At 44.4% G+C, this 15,088-nt stretch overlaps 1 protein-coding gene across 1 annotated transcript in view; it reads right to left on the bottom strand.

Annotated features, from left to right (window-relative positions):
- myo10 (myosin X) overlaps positions 1 to 15,088 on the bottom strand; it is a 613,607-nt gene that overhangs the window by 74,539 nt on the left and 523,980 nt on the right. Inside the window, exons 30-31 of the mRNA XM_068058429.1 lie at positions 14,748 to 14,803; positions 12,750 to 12,892 (exon numbers count right to left, since the gene is read on the bottom strand). Of these exons, the coding sequence (XP_067914530.1) occupies positions 12,750 to 12,892; positions 14,748 to 14,803 (199 nt within the window). The remainder of the gene's footprint in view (positions 1 to 12,749; positions 12,893 to 14,747; positions 14,804 to 15,088) is intronic.

The raw sequence follows: 15,088 nt of genomic DNA, 5'->3' as shown, positions 1-15,088 counted from the left end.
TGGTCAGCCATGATCATAATGAATGGCGGAGCAGGCTCGAAGGACCGCATGGCCTACTCCTGTTCCTATTTTTTATGTTTCTATGGCACACCCGCTCAGTGAAGATGGAACCCTGATGGAAAGCCCAGCAGAACAAGCTGTGGCTTTAACTGCAGTGAGTGCAACCCAGGAAGCTTACTATGGCCAGTGCAGGAAAAGCTAACAGTGACGAGGATTGTCAGAGGATACAGCAGGATACAGATCGGTTGGAGACTTGGGCGGAGAAATGGCAGATGGAGTTTAATTCAGACAAATGTGAGGTAATGCATTTTGGAATGCAGGTGGGAAGTATACAGTCAATGACAGAACCCTTAGGAGTATTGACAGGCAAAGAGATCTGGGCGTACAGGTCCACAGGTCACTGAAAGTGGCAACGCAGGTGGATAAGGTAGTCAAGAAGGCATACGGCATGCTTGCCTTCATCGGTCGGGGCATAGAGTATAAAAATAGGCAAGTCATGCTGCAGCTGTACACAACTTTAGTTAGGCCACACTTAGAATATTGCGTGCAATTCTGGTCGCCACACTACCAGAAGGACGTGGAGGCTTTGGAGAGGGTACAGAAGAGGGTACAGGATGTTGCCTGGTCTGGAGGGCATTAGCTATGAGGAGAGGTTGGATAAACTCGGATTGTTTTCACTGGAACGACAGAGGTGGAGGGGCGACATGATAGAGGTTTACAAAGTTATGAGCGGCATGGACAGAGTGGATAGTCAGAAGCTTTTTCCCGGGTGGAAGAGTCAGTTACTAGGGGACATAGGTTTAAGGTGAGAGGGGCAAAGTTTAGAGGGGATGTGCGAGGCAAGTTCTTTACACAGAGGGTGGTGAGTGCCTAGAACTTGTTGCCGGGGGAGGTGGTGGAAGCAGGTACCATAGAGACGTTTAAGAGGCATCTTGACAAATACATGAATAGAATGGGAATAGGGGGATACGGACCCCGGAAGTGCAGAAGGTTTTAGTTTAGGCAGGCATCAAGATCAGCGCAGGCTTGGAGGGCCGAATGGCCTGTTCCTGTGCTGTACTGTTCTTTGTTCCTGAAGGTCATCATGGTTTTGTGTCTGAAGGGAAAGTAACCCCATACCCCTCGAGTGGGACAAGCAAGCCCATAGTGATTAAAATAAAAACAAGAAATGCTGGAACCACTCAGCAGGTCTGGCAGCATCTGTGGAAAGAGAAGCAGAGTTAACGTTTCGGGTCAGTGACCCTTCTTCGGAACTGACGAATATTAAAAATGTCACAGGTTATAAGCAAGTGAGGTGGGGGTGGGGCAAGAGATAACAAAGGAGAAGGTGCAGTTTGGACAAGGCCACATAGCTGACCAAAAGCCCATAGTGATTCTCAGGGACACAGGGGCCACTCGATCCCTTTCACTGGGAAAAGGCCTGACCTTTTCCCCAGAGAGTGGAGTAAACACCAAAATGGTGGTGAATGGTATTGGAGGGCAGTGTATGCCTGTATCTGCACACCGGGTGCACCGGGAGTGCGACCTAATTTTGGGACCGTTGACGGTAAGGGTTGTCCCTAGTTTGCCTGTGGACGGGGTTGACCTGCTCCTCGGTAATGATCTGGCGGGGGTGAAGGTAGTAGCACCACCAGTAGTGAAAGAAGGACTGCAGGAGGTCAGAGAAACAGGCCAGTGGCCGGAGACGGTTCACTGCAGTTTCCCTGAATGTGTAGTGGATCAGGCCATGATCAAACCAGCTCCCCCAGAGGGGACTGAATTAGCACTGCAGGCAGATGACCATGAGGTCTGTCTGTCTGAGACTTTCTTTGGAAAGTTAGGAGACCTAGGGAATGAATTAAATGGATTTTCCCTAGCTGAGGCTCAGCGAGCCGACCCAGTATTGCAAAAGTTAGCACAGACTGCCCAGTCTGAAAGTGAAGCAGAGGGAGTCCCTGACTGCTACTATTTAAAGAATGAGGTACTGATGAGGAAGTAGAGTTCTCCTCACAGACCTGAAGGCAAGGAGTGGACAGTAGTTCACCAGTTAGTGGTGCCACAGATGTACCTGGGAGAAATATTTAGAAGGGCCCACGATACTACAGTGGCCGTACATGGCAGTATACGAAAGACCAAAGCCCGCATAAGACAGCAGTTTGGCTGGCCAAAACTCCACAAAGATGTGGTGAAGTACTGCAGGAGTTGCCACATGTGCCAAGTTGAGGGGAAACCCCAACCTACAGTGAAACCTGCACCCCTAAGTCCTGTACTGGTGTGAGGAGGACCATCCAGCTGAGGGCTGGTGAACTGTAAGGGACCCCCGCCGAGAACAAAAAGGGACAGGCAGGCACACGGCTGGCAAAAGTTTACAAAGAGAAGGGGAAAAAGTGTCCAAGAGGGCAGGTTAAAGGAAGCCAGGGAGGAATCCTGGAAGAAAACCCCTCGTGTCCAGTCAGCCAACCCCAAAAAATGTGAAAGGTTAGACCCCACATCCTCCTATGTAAATGCATATTCCAGAAACACCTCACCAGAGTTGCTAACAGCATTTACAGGAACATGCAGAGACAAAGAGAGACCTCTAGGGGGCACAGAAACTGTGAGGGCGATGCCTCACGTAGTCGAAGTGCCACAGGAGAGTGCAGTCAAATCTGCACAAATACCTGCAGGCAGTAATGTCCCAGAGAACAAAGGGGAGATTAACAAAGTATCCTCCCCTAGCGTCAGAGGAAAAGGGAACCACCTGAAGTAACAAGCCTTTGCATGACTCAGCAAAGCACTGAAAGAGAATTCAGGTAGACCCGCCCACTACTAACTCTCCTGAAAAAACATTACCTCAGCAGGCCTAGGCAGTTATGGCAATGGGCAAGCTTTCCCAAAGAACCACATGGTTACTGGGATGCCACAAAGGGGAAATTAAAGCAGCACTGGCACCCAGAAAAGACAATTTTAATAAGCTTTAAAAATTTATGAATGAATAGAAATGCATGGGTTTTCTTTCTGTATTTTATATTTCAAACATTTTAATTAAATGCACCTTTTTTTCCCAAATCGCATTTCATTGCCCTGGCTGTGGAGGTGTCATGCAAGCCCCCTCCTGCCAAGACTGAGGCACATATATTTCGCCACATGGACATTAAATTTTAAAACTGTTGCTGGGAAGAAAAGAGGGCCTGTTACAAAGGGTTGCCAAGCCCTTGGTTAGAAAAACATTTGTTTTATACTCGTAGACAGTGTTTGCCCCAATACACAAACAGATGTGGTCAGACCAGTTTAGTCACATGACTAACTGACTGTAGGAGTTTTTTGAATTTGAACTTGCCACAGAGTTTTAAACTGGCAGAAAGCACCTGACTCCTGGATTGAGAACATCTCTTTCCTGTCTGCTTCTATCTCTTTCTCACGGAACTGAAGACCCACTGAAGACACATGAACCCCAAGAGAGAAAAGTCTCCTAAAGTGAACAAGGTTTAAGAAGAATACTGGGCCCCTACAAAAAGCAAGCCTACCTACAATCAAGGATTCTACAGCAAGCTTGAAGCACAGTAACAAACCCCCTTCAGAGATTGCCTCAAACTTTTTCACTTTATTTTTCTTCTGCTCTTTTCTGTCTCTATTTGCATGTGCGTATCGCGTGTGCATGCTAGCGTGGGGCACGGCATGTATCCGTAGGCATTAACGGAATAAGAGTTTAAGTTTTAATAAATTTCATTTTTCTTCTTTAAACTTAAGGAAGCCTGTTCGTGCTCATTTAGTTTAGTTTAGAGATACAGCACTGAAACAGGCCCTTCGGCCCACCGAGTCTGTGCCGACCATCAACCACCCATTTATACTAATCCTACACTAATTCCATATTCCTACCACATCCCCACCTGTCCCTATATTTCCCTACCTATACTAGGGGCAATTGCTAATGGCCAATTTACCTATCAACCTGCAAGTCTTTGGCATGTGGGAGGAAACCGGAGCACCCGAAGGAAACCCACACAGACACAGGGAGAACTTGCAAACTCCACACAGGCAGTATCTGGAATTGAACCCGGGTCGCTGGAGCTGTGAGGCTGCAGTGCTAACCACTGCGCCACCCTGTCTTATAATTAGAAAGCGGTGATCAAAGATTCACCAAGGGGGAGCTAAAACACAGTGTGTTTACAATACAAACCCTGTTACAACAAGACCAGGTGAAGGCTGAGGGAGACCCCTGGACACCTTTCTCACCTGGTTGTAACATTATGTTAACCAGTTCTAAACGTTTCTGAATCTGATCTCTTAATTTTCCTTCAATTTCCTACAGACTAACTTCCTACTTGGTATTATGTTTTGGTACACAATTAATGAACTCAAACAAGTCACTTAATGCATATCTTTGTTGAATTAAACACTGAATGTTAATGGGAAGAGCCATTATTTTAGAATGCAGATACTGTACTGTACTGGTCTTAATTTTAGTGAATGAAATAAGGCAGGTGAAAGGAGTATCAGTGGGAGAGCATTTTGTTGGTAAGGACCATAATTCAAGTTGGATTTAGCATAGATATGGAAAAGGATGAAGATAGATCAGGAATAGAAGTTCTCAATTGGGGAAAGACCAATTTTACTAAGCTGAAATGTGCTTTAGCAACAGTGGGCTGGAAGTAACGACTAGAAGGTAAACCAGTATCAGAACAGTGGGAGGCATTCAAGGAAGAGATAGTGAAAGCTCAGAACAAATATGTTCCCCCAAAGCAAAAGGTTGTGGCTCCCAAGTCCAGAGGTTGCTGGTTTAAAGGAGTATACAGGGTATGATAAGGCAAAAAAGGGAAGTTTATGTCAGATACTGAAACCTTAAATAGCAGAAAGCCAAGAGAAATATAGCAAGTGTGGGGGAAAAATTAAAAAGGAAGGTAGGAAAGAGAGGGCAGGAAAAAATATTGGCAAATAAAACCAAAGAAAACCCAAAGATGTTTTATAAATGCATAAAGAGCAAGGGTTTCCTAATAGGGCCTATTGGAGATCAAAAAAGGTAACCTGTGTGTGGAGATGGAAGATTTGGGCATGGTTCTCTAAAGAATACTTTAGGCTGAATTTTCCCTATGGGTGCAGGAAATAGGAGTTGGTACTGTTTTTGGGTCCCGAACTCACCCCCGTGGGGTGGTGGGGAACAGTCACTCATTGAGATTTTCATGTTGGTGCTCCCTTAATTGTCATGGAGACAGGTTTCCTGGCCAATTAAGGGCAGTGGGTGGGCCCTCAAAACTGGAGGGCCAATTAGAGGCCTTCCAGCTTGAGAGGAGCAGCAGACTGTGATGGCAGGTAAGTAACAGAGAAGGTGCTTGAACATGGTGGTGCTCTCTCACCATCCTTTCTAAAACTGTAATTATGAAATGGATCTTTCAGCCAGCCCACCACTGTTGGAAGGTTGCAGGGAGCCTCTCTATCGGGCAGCAATGTGGCTGCTCTCACACCCAGACAGGCAGTCTGGGCTCGAAGCCCCTTTGCCTGTTGCTCACCTCCAGGCATCTAACCTGGCCCACTCCGGTGTGGAAAACTAGAGGCCAACTGGAAAATTCTAGTTGGCTTCCTTTAATTGGCCTTAACAAGCCTAATCAGTTACCTGGGGGGAGGGGGAGTGGTGGGGCAGGTAGCCCTGCTGGCCCTGATCCTGCCTCCTCAAACATGGTCAGTGCCAGTATCATTGGGTTCTGTCCGCCTCCGTTCCCACCCCTAGTGGGGCCCAAAAATCCTGCTCTTTGTATCTGTCTTCAAAAAAGATGGGGACGATGGGGGACCTGATTGAGGTGTACAAAATCATGAGAGGTATAGACAGGGTGGATAGCAAGAGGCTTTTTCCCAGAGTGGGGGATTCAATTACTAGAGGACACGAGTTCAAAGTGAAAGGGGAAAAGTTTAGGGGGGATATGCGTGGAAAGTTCTTTACGCAGAGGGTGGTGGGTGCCTGGAACGCATTGCCAGCGGAGGTGGTAGATGCGGGCACGATGGCGTCTTTTAAGATGTATCTAGACAGATACATGAATGGGCAGGAAGAAAAGAGATACAGACCCTTAGAAAATAGGCGACATGTTTAGATAGAGGATCTGGATCGGCGCAGGCTTGGAGGGCCGAAGGGCCTGTTCCTGTGCTGTAATTTTCTTTGTTCTTTGTTCAGACATTAGGCATATGGTGTGTTAGCTTTTATTAGTAGGGGGATCGAGTTTCGGAGCCACGAGGTCATGCTGCAGCTGTACAAAACTCTGGTGAGGCCGCACCTGGAGTATTGCGTGCAGTTCTGGTCACCGCATTATAGGAAGGATGTGGAAGCTTTGGAAAGGGTGCAGAGGAGATTTACTAGGATGTTGCCTGGTATGGAGGGAAGGTCTTACGAGGAAAGGCTGAGGGACTTGAGGTTGTTTTCGTTGGAGAGGAGGAGGAGGAGGAGGAGAGGTGACTTAATAGAGACATATAAGATAATCAGAGGGTTAGATAGGGTGGATAGTGAGAGTCTTTTTCCTCGGATGGTGATGGCAAACACGAGGGGACATAGCTTTAAGCTGAGGGGTGATAGATATAGGACAGATGTCAGAGGTAGTTTCTTTACTCAGAGAGTAGTAGGGGCGTGGAACGCCCTGCCTGCAACAGTAGTCGACTCGCCAACTTTAAGGGCATTTAAGTGGTCATTGGATAGACATATGGATGAAAATGGAATAGTGTAGGTCAGATGATTTCACAGGTCGGCGCAACATCGAGGGCCGAAGGGCCTGTACTGCGCTGTAATGTTCTAAAAAATTACAGTTGAGGAGGAATGTGAAATATTGGAGGGTATAAACATAGTGAAAGAAGATATATTAAGGGGTTTAGCAGCTTTGAAAGTAGATGTGTCACCAAGCCTGGATGAAATGTATCGCAGGCTATTACGAGAAACAAGGGAGGAAATAACGAAGGCTCTAACCATCATTTTCCAATCCTCTCTGGCTATAGTTTTGGATGATTCAGAGGGTGGTTTGCAGAGTGCTGCAGGCTTCCTTACATGCAGTTTTTGTAGCCTGGTCATCAGGGCATGTAAGTATTGTGGCAGGAGTGTTTCTTTTCGAAAAAGATCTTGGATTTCCATGTCATTTTCATCAAACTAATCTAGATTTCTTCTGGTTGAGAAGCCAACCACTTCTGCAGCTGTTTCTTGTAGGATGGATTTCAATCGTTGCCATTGCACTGCTGGGTTCATATCACTGTCTGCAGTCGGGTCACTGTGGAGTCTGACTTCAAGCTTGCTCTGGAAAACTGCTTTTACTTCTGGTAAATAAAGTCTGTGGACTTGTAGTTTCCTTATTTGTGGGCCTTTCCTTTTTGGGTGATGGTTTGATTCTGAAGGCAAGATTAGCTTGACCCTGTAACAATCAGCACTGGGCATAACTCTGGTGTGTAGTACGTCCCACTAGTACATCCAAAAGGTGCCTCCAGTTGGTCTTAAATATGGCTTTCTGCTGGAGTAGAGAATTAGCGATGTTAAGTTCCATGCAGAATTCCAGCAGAAGCTGGCCATTGGCATTACAGCAGCCAATGCCATGTCTGCCCAAGACACCTTGTCAATTGCTCTTGGTCACACCCAACTCTTGCATTGAAATCTCCAAGTATGATGGAGTCAACCTCCAGTAAAACATTGTGCAGGTCATGGTAGAAGCCTTCTTTGGTTACTATATTGGCTTGTAGGGTACGAGCATAAATGCTGATAATGATGGAGAACTGGTTGTTCTGGATTGGTAGTTGTAGGGATATGAGTCAATCAGAAAAACCAATGGGGAGGTTCTGAAGCCTCTTGCACTGGGGTTCTTAATTATAAATCCAAAACCTGAGAGACGTTGTTCATCTTTACCTTTCCTTGACCAGAAAAGTGTATAAACTGCTCCATGCTGTCAATGATCCTTGCTCTGCGAAATGAACTCCACTGAGTGCTGCAATGTCAAAGTCCAGCCAGGCAAGCTCTCTGGCGATGAGTGCAGAACATCTTTCAAGATGTCTGTGGTTATCTGATCTGACATTGTGTGCACATTCCAGCATGCAAGTTAAGATGTTTTGTCTCTTTTTTTCTTTCTTTTACACCAGTGTAGGAGATACCCATTGGCCATGTAAGCCAACCATGTGAGTTGAGATAAGCAATGTTTGGGCCACCTTTACTAGGCCCATCTCCATTCGGAGCAAGCAGTGCTATCCCTAAAGATGGCTACTTGGTCATTCGTTGCTGCTGGATGATGGGGTGGGTTGGGTGGTGGGGTGGGTTGGGTGGTGGTGTCCTCCGTGACACAGGCTACCTACAGCAGCAGCCGCATACTTTCTTCCTCCTCTGTCGCCGTCTCAAAGCACCAGTTCATGCCCGAAAACTCAACAATCTCAGCACTAATCCCCCTCAGATAAACCCCACCTCAGCACTAAACCCCCTCAATAACTAACCCCCGAATCAAAACCTGCTTCAGCCTTATAGATGTCACTATACATCTCCGGGAAGATGGCCAAGTACCAAGTGGTGCAGCTGAAAGGAGTGACTGAGCTTAGTGTCAAGAAGAAAGAAAGCAAAGTAAAAACAGAAAGTGCTGGAAATACTCAGCAGATCTGGCAGCATCTGTGGAGAGAGGAACAGAGTTAATGTTTCAGATCTTTCATCAGAACTGGCAAAGGTTAGAAAATAATTCGGTTTTAAGCAAGTGAAGCTGGGGAAGAGAACTAATGGGAAGGTGTGTGATAGGGCAGAAGGCAGGAGAGATTAAATAACAAGCTGTCTTGTTCTATGTACAATATCATGAGCTTCGCAGACTTGTGTGAAATAGTTCAAGATGGTGACCTGAATATGAAGCCGTCGAAGGAAAAGGTGAGGCTCTGTGATGGAATGCTAAGTCCAATGCAAAGGGAAGAAAGAAATTCTGTTCCAGATTGTGGTCACTACGCAAACTCCCCTCATCTCGGCTGAAACAAGTCAAAAGCCTGAACTGGTAAATCTCCACATACCAGAAGAGATTTTCAGTGTTTCACATGAAACCAAACTATTAACTGCTGAACAAATCCTGACATATTACAAAGGTGTTTTCAGAGGTCTTGGATGCCTTTCTGGTGACTATCTTCTCGAGGTAGATAAGAGTGAGGCCAACTCATCATCTTCCAAGGAGAGATCCAGCTGCCCTCAAGTTCAGCCTGAAAGACAAGATAGAGGAGCTTGAAAACATGGGAGTATAACAAGGAAGTGATAACTCCTACAGACTGGATTAGCAGCATGACAGCAGTGAAAAAATCTGGAAAGTTGAGAGTGTGTTTAGATCCAAAGGACCTCAATAAAGCTGTGAAGAGATCTCACTACCCCATACCAACTTGCCAAAGCAAAGGTCTTTATCACCCTAAATGCTAAGGATGGATACTGACAAGTGAAGTTGGATGAAGGCAGCAGCTTTCTGACTACTTCCTGGCGCCATTTGGGAGCTACAGATGGTTGTGCATGCTGTTTGGCATTTCTACTGCTCAGAAGAGTACCAACACAGACAGGATGAGATAGTCAAATGGTCTAGCAGGAGTGGAACTGATTGTGGATGATCTTCTAGTCAATGGATGTGGAAATACGATGGAAGATGCCATTGCAGACTATCAGAATCTCGTGAGATTGCTGAAGAGAACTCGCCAGATCAACCTGAAACTGAACAAGAAAAATTTGCAGCTGAAGATGACTGAAGTCAAGCACATAGCGCATGTACTGACAGCTAAAGGACTTCGCCCTGATCCTGATAAAGTGTGAGCTGTCGCAGAGATGTAACAACCAACAAATGTGATGGCAGTTCAATGACTGGGTGGATCTGTGAACTACCTAGCCAAGTTTCTGCCCAAACTGTTTCTCACTGCAAAGGATGTTCAATGGTATTGGCGCACAGAACAAGCAGCTTTCACTCACATCAAACAGTGACTACAATGCCAATGCTGACGTACTAATATGTCAATGAGGAAGGCACCCTAAGTGTGATGCCAGTGAACAGGACCTGGAGCCACCCTCATGAAGTAAAGGCAGTTTTATTTGCATCCAAAGAGTTAACACAAATTGAACCATGCTATACACAGATTAAGAGTGCCTTGCCTAGCAAGTCTTTGCTTGTGAGCATTTCAAACAGTATTTGTTTCAGAGAGAGAAAGTGATGGTAGAGTTTGACCACAAGCCACTTCAAAGCATCTTTCTCAAACCGCTACTGTCTGCTCCAAAGCGTTTACAAAGATATCATTTGCAGAGATATCACTCGGAAGTGAAGTACAAGCAAGAGAAGCAGATATACATCGTCAACATGCTGTTGAGAGCTGCGCCTCCCTTTGAAGGAAGCTGATGATGCTGGTACAGAGTGAAAAATCTTCCAGATTCAACAAGAAGCATCAGCACAACATGCTCTGGATGTCATCAACCCAGCAGAGACACTGAATCTGACAGACAAGCATCTTGCTTAGATAAAGCAAACTACACAACGCGATGCAACTCTTCAAGTGCTACAGGAAGTTGCGATGAAAGGATGGCCTAAAGCAATCAAGGACACACCTGTTGCTGTAACAGAATATACAGAGATGAAGTGACCACCCAAGATGGCATCTTGTACAAAGGGACAAGGGTTATCATCCCTTAAGGGATGACAGAAGAGATGCTGAAGTGTGTCCATGCAAGCTACCAAAGAATCGAGGCTAGTCTGAGGAACAAAAGAGAAGTGATCCACTGGCCAAACATGAGCAATGAGATTAAGGACATCAGCCAGTGCAGTGCTTGAAATGAACATCCAGCTGAGCAAGTTAAAGAGCCCCTCATTATGCATGACATGCCAGACAGACCATGGATGAAGCTTGGAGTAGACTTCTTCACTCTCATTAGAACTGATTATCTTGACACAGTATTCTACTATTCAGACTATTGAGAGTTAGACCAGCTGTCATCAACAACTACCTATGAGATCGTAGAATGCTTGAAAGCACGCAGTCATTGCAGCATTCCCGACATTGTGATGAGTGACAACGGCCTTCAGTTCACGAGTGAAGAATTCAGACGCTTCATGAACCATTGGGAAATTCAGCACTATGCAAGATCTTCGCACTATCCCCAGTCAAACGGAAAGGCTGAGACAATGGTGAAAATTGCCAAAAGGATAATAAAGAAATCTACTAGATCCGGCACAGATGTGTACAAGGCAATTTGGAGAAACACACCCATTGAAGGCATGGAAAGTAGTCCAGATGTGACTAATATCACACTGCACCCAGACAACGCTTCCAACAGATAAGAAACCACTGAAGCTAGAAGTAGTAACAGGTGTGAGGGACAAGATCAGAGTGAAATGACAGAAAGTCAAATGTCACTTTGGTAACACTGCCAAATTGTTGCCAGAGTTGAGAGTTGGAGAGCCGGCCAGAGTGCAAACATTCACCACACTCAAGAAAAATGAACCCACTTGACAACGTGAAACTTGCATGAAGAAGTTGTCACCTCGATCATATCAGATGAAGGTGAATGACCAGCTTTATCCTTGCAACCGCAGACATCTATGCTCAATTGGAGAACCTGCTCCTTCACAGCAAATGGTTGATGTGATAGATCTGAGTTCGCCAACTGAACAAGGAACTGAACAACCATCAGTCCCAGAGGTCAAACATACTCCAGTCAATGCAACAGATAAGCAGCAACAATCACCACAGCAACAACATTCCCCAGAGAAGGAACACCAGCAACATCACCCAAGCAACCACCAGACACCAGATGAACAGCCAACAATTCACACTTATCATAAAACAACCTGAACGCTTTAAAGATTATGTGTCAAACATGTGTGTCGGGACAGACAAATTTGAAAGGACAAGAATGACGATATTTTTTTATGAAAAGGGGAATGTTTGTATAAGTACCTGGGCTTGCCATACACGTGACCTCTGATGTCATGATATGTAAATAAAGGCTTTTGGTGGTAGTCATTTTACATACCACTTGGAACAGGCTGTAACCCTGAGCTGGGACCTGGGGCTGAGTTCAACATGTGGAGAGGGCCCCAGCTCTGGGGGAGGTTGTGGGAAGCCGGGCGGGCGCGGTGAATGGACCGCTCGGCAGCTGTTGTCAGATTGTCATCAAGAAATTAATTAGGAATTCAGAAGAAACGTCTGCACAAAAAGAGTGGTGAGAATGTGGAAGTTGGTACAACAGGGAGTGGTTGAAGCAAATAGCATAGAAGTATTGAAGATGAAGCATATGAGGGAGAAGGGAAAAGAGTTAGATGAGGAAAAGGAGGAGACGTGAATGGAGCAAATACACTGGCATGGACTGGTTGGGCTGAAAGGCTTGTTTCTGTACTGTAGTGTCCATAGGAGTGTTTGTCAATTCATGGAAACTGTCTTTTTGCAGTGAACACAGCTAAAGGTTTTGGGAGAAATGTCATCTCCTAACAGGAATAACTAAAAAAAACCATTTAATTTATACAACCAAGGCTACAAGAGACTGCCATTTCCAGATAGCTTGACATTACTTCAGCAAGTCAACATTGTTTCCAGTTTGTTCGCAGGGAAATGCAGTTATACCATAGTTTATGTTTGTATAATTTGAAAATCGCATCGCAGCCACAAAAAGCATATCTAGTAAGCACATCTGATGGTGAGAGAACTCCATTAACTGGCAGTGCTAACTGTGATTTGGGAAAATCAGGTTAAATTATGTTACAAATTTGATTCACAAGAGCAAGATAAATTTGTAGTTTAAAGTGATGGCTGATGATTACTTTCCTTCAAAATGTTAGCTGTTCACACACCCTTACCTCTGACAATGAATTCCTGACCTTCCACTCTTGTGTCTCCCTTGATTCTTTGCAGTAATGTTATCCAGTGATGCATCTCCTCTGGTGTATCTGCGTTGCAGTGCAAGATGCGGTTTGCAGTAATAATCACGAATGAATTGGGTCTAAAATAAAAATTCACTGGTTATGTATGATGATATTTTGGATAAGTTATATGAAATAAAACAATGTGGTGAGGTTTTAAAAATGTACTTATTTCCACCTTGCTATTTCACGGAAACAATTCTTTCCATGCCCCTTTACTATTAAATGTCAATCGATATTTTGAATTTAGAAATCCACGTTTATGATTGTTTTCCTAAATAATCCTTGAAACACACTGAAATCAATTTGACTGTATAATAAAGTTTACAAATGTAACAGATTTTTGGTTCAACTGCTAACTGTTAGAATTCCCACTGTCCTTCAATACTGATTACAAGGATAAAACTAAGATTAATTGACACTTTCTATGTTCTTGAATAATTCCCCATTCACAGTAGTGTGCATAAATATACAAAGACTAATCTGCCTGTGAACCAATGCAAAGGACACATCACAATCACAGATTAATTTTAATGGTTTAGCCGCTGGGTATCACTTTCCATTCTGTGGTTTCAGATGAATTATGAAATGTTACCAGACTCTGAGACTAATACTACAGCACAATAAGGATACTCAGCTGTACCATGGTGCTGTGAAAGGTGCTCACGAATGAAATCTGCCACAACCAATTTTCCCCCATTAAGGAGACAGCCATTAAACTTTGCTACTAGGTCAGTAACATTTTTATCTTAGAAATTTAATCAGAAATAAACACTAACCCCCTTTCAATATATACTTAATCTTGGATATTTCTTTCTTTAAAAAAAGGGGTATTATCTTTTATAACTTGGTGAGCAAGTATTGATAGTCAATAAGCAGCCTGTCTTACACCTTAATTAAAAGCAAAATACTGCGGATGCTGGAAATCTGAAACAAAAACAAGAAATGCTGGATTCACTCAGCAGGTCTGGCAGCATCTGTGGAAAGAGAAGCAGAGTTAACGTTTCGGGTCAGTGACCCTTCTTCGGAAGGGTTCCGAAGAAGGGTCACTGACCCGAAACGTTAACTCTGCTTCTCTTTCCACAGATGCTGCCAGACCTGCTGAGTGAATCCAGCATTTCTTGTTTTTGTTTCTGTCTTACACCTTGCCTGACTTTCTTTTCCGTTGCAGAAAATTGGATAAGCTGTGAAATGGACTGCGAATGAACTATTGCTCATTTGATGCCAGTGATGCAAGTTACAATTACCCACAATGTGTGTGTATTGCATTAATCTACGCCACAACTGTTAAGGTTCCAAACCTGCCGACTGTGTGTTTATAGATAGTATGTATTGTAGTTGAACACGTACATACTACATTATCAACTTTAGGCAGATAAAATGTGTAAACTTTTCTATGAAAACAGCCAACAAATATTCTGGTAAAACGTGCTGTCGCATTTAGAGACCTTTTAATTTTCATCATCATTATTATATATTACAGATTTACAACCAACACCTCCGAAGTGAGAAGGGGCTGATGGAGATCAGTTCAGTTGGCATTAAGCACCTTTTTATATTATTTTAAAATCTTTTGACATTAGGTAAACACAGTGCAAAAATGCAGGAGGTCTTCCCTCCAATGGGGTGAGGAATATTGGACATAATGAGTGGAGTCTCCCTGGTTTCGCCGAGGCAGGTTTGAAGGCGGGACCGGGAGCAAACTTCACCATGAAGGCATTGGGTCGGTGGCCTGACGCATTCCTGCCTCTGAGCGATCTTGCTTGAGGCGGGGGTTATACTAACAACAGCTACTCATCCGGCAGCAGTGGGTAGCAAGTTAGTGGTGGTGGACGGGCTCCCACTGAGGCAGAATCTCAGCAGATGGCTGGAGGTGGCCTCCCTTCAACAGCATCCCTTCCCCCAAGTTTGCTAGAAAAAAAATTAAACAATTACCTGTCAGGACAATCAGAAGCACAGACTGAGTCGATCAGACCTACATCCAATGTACCCTAAACCAAAAAAAAGATTTGTTTTAATATAAATAGACTGACCATAAGTTGACCTAATATTGTATGGATAGGAACATTCTGAACAAAGCTTTTGTAACTACAAATTCAAACATTTTTACAATTTGCATCAAAATCTTTCATTATATACAGACTTTAAAAACACAAATAAATTAGTAAAAGCTTTACAGCACTGAAACAGGCCCTTCGGCCCACCGAGTCTGTGCCGAACATCAACCACCCACTTATACTAATCCTACACTAATCCCATATTCCTACCAAACATGC

Source organism: Heterodontus francisci, chromosome 2 (assembly GCF_036365525.1).
Source record: "Heterodontus francisci isolate sHetFra1 chromosome 2, sHetFra1.hap1, whole genome shotgun sequence".
Lineage (NCBI taxonomy): Eukaryota > Metazoa > Chordata > Chondrichthyes > Heterodontiformes > Heterodontidae > Heterodontus > Heterodontus francisci.
This window is presented reverse-complemented; position numbering and strand designations above follow the sequence as displayed.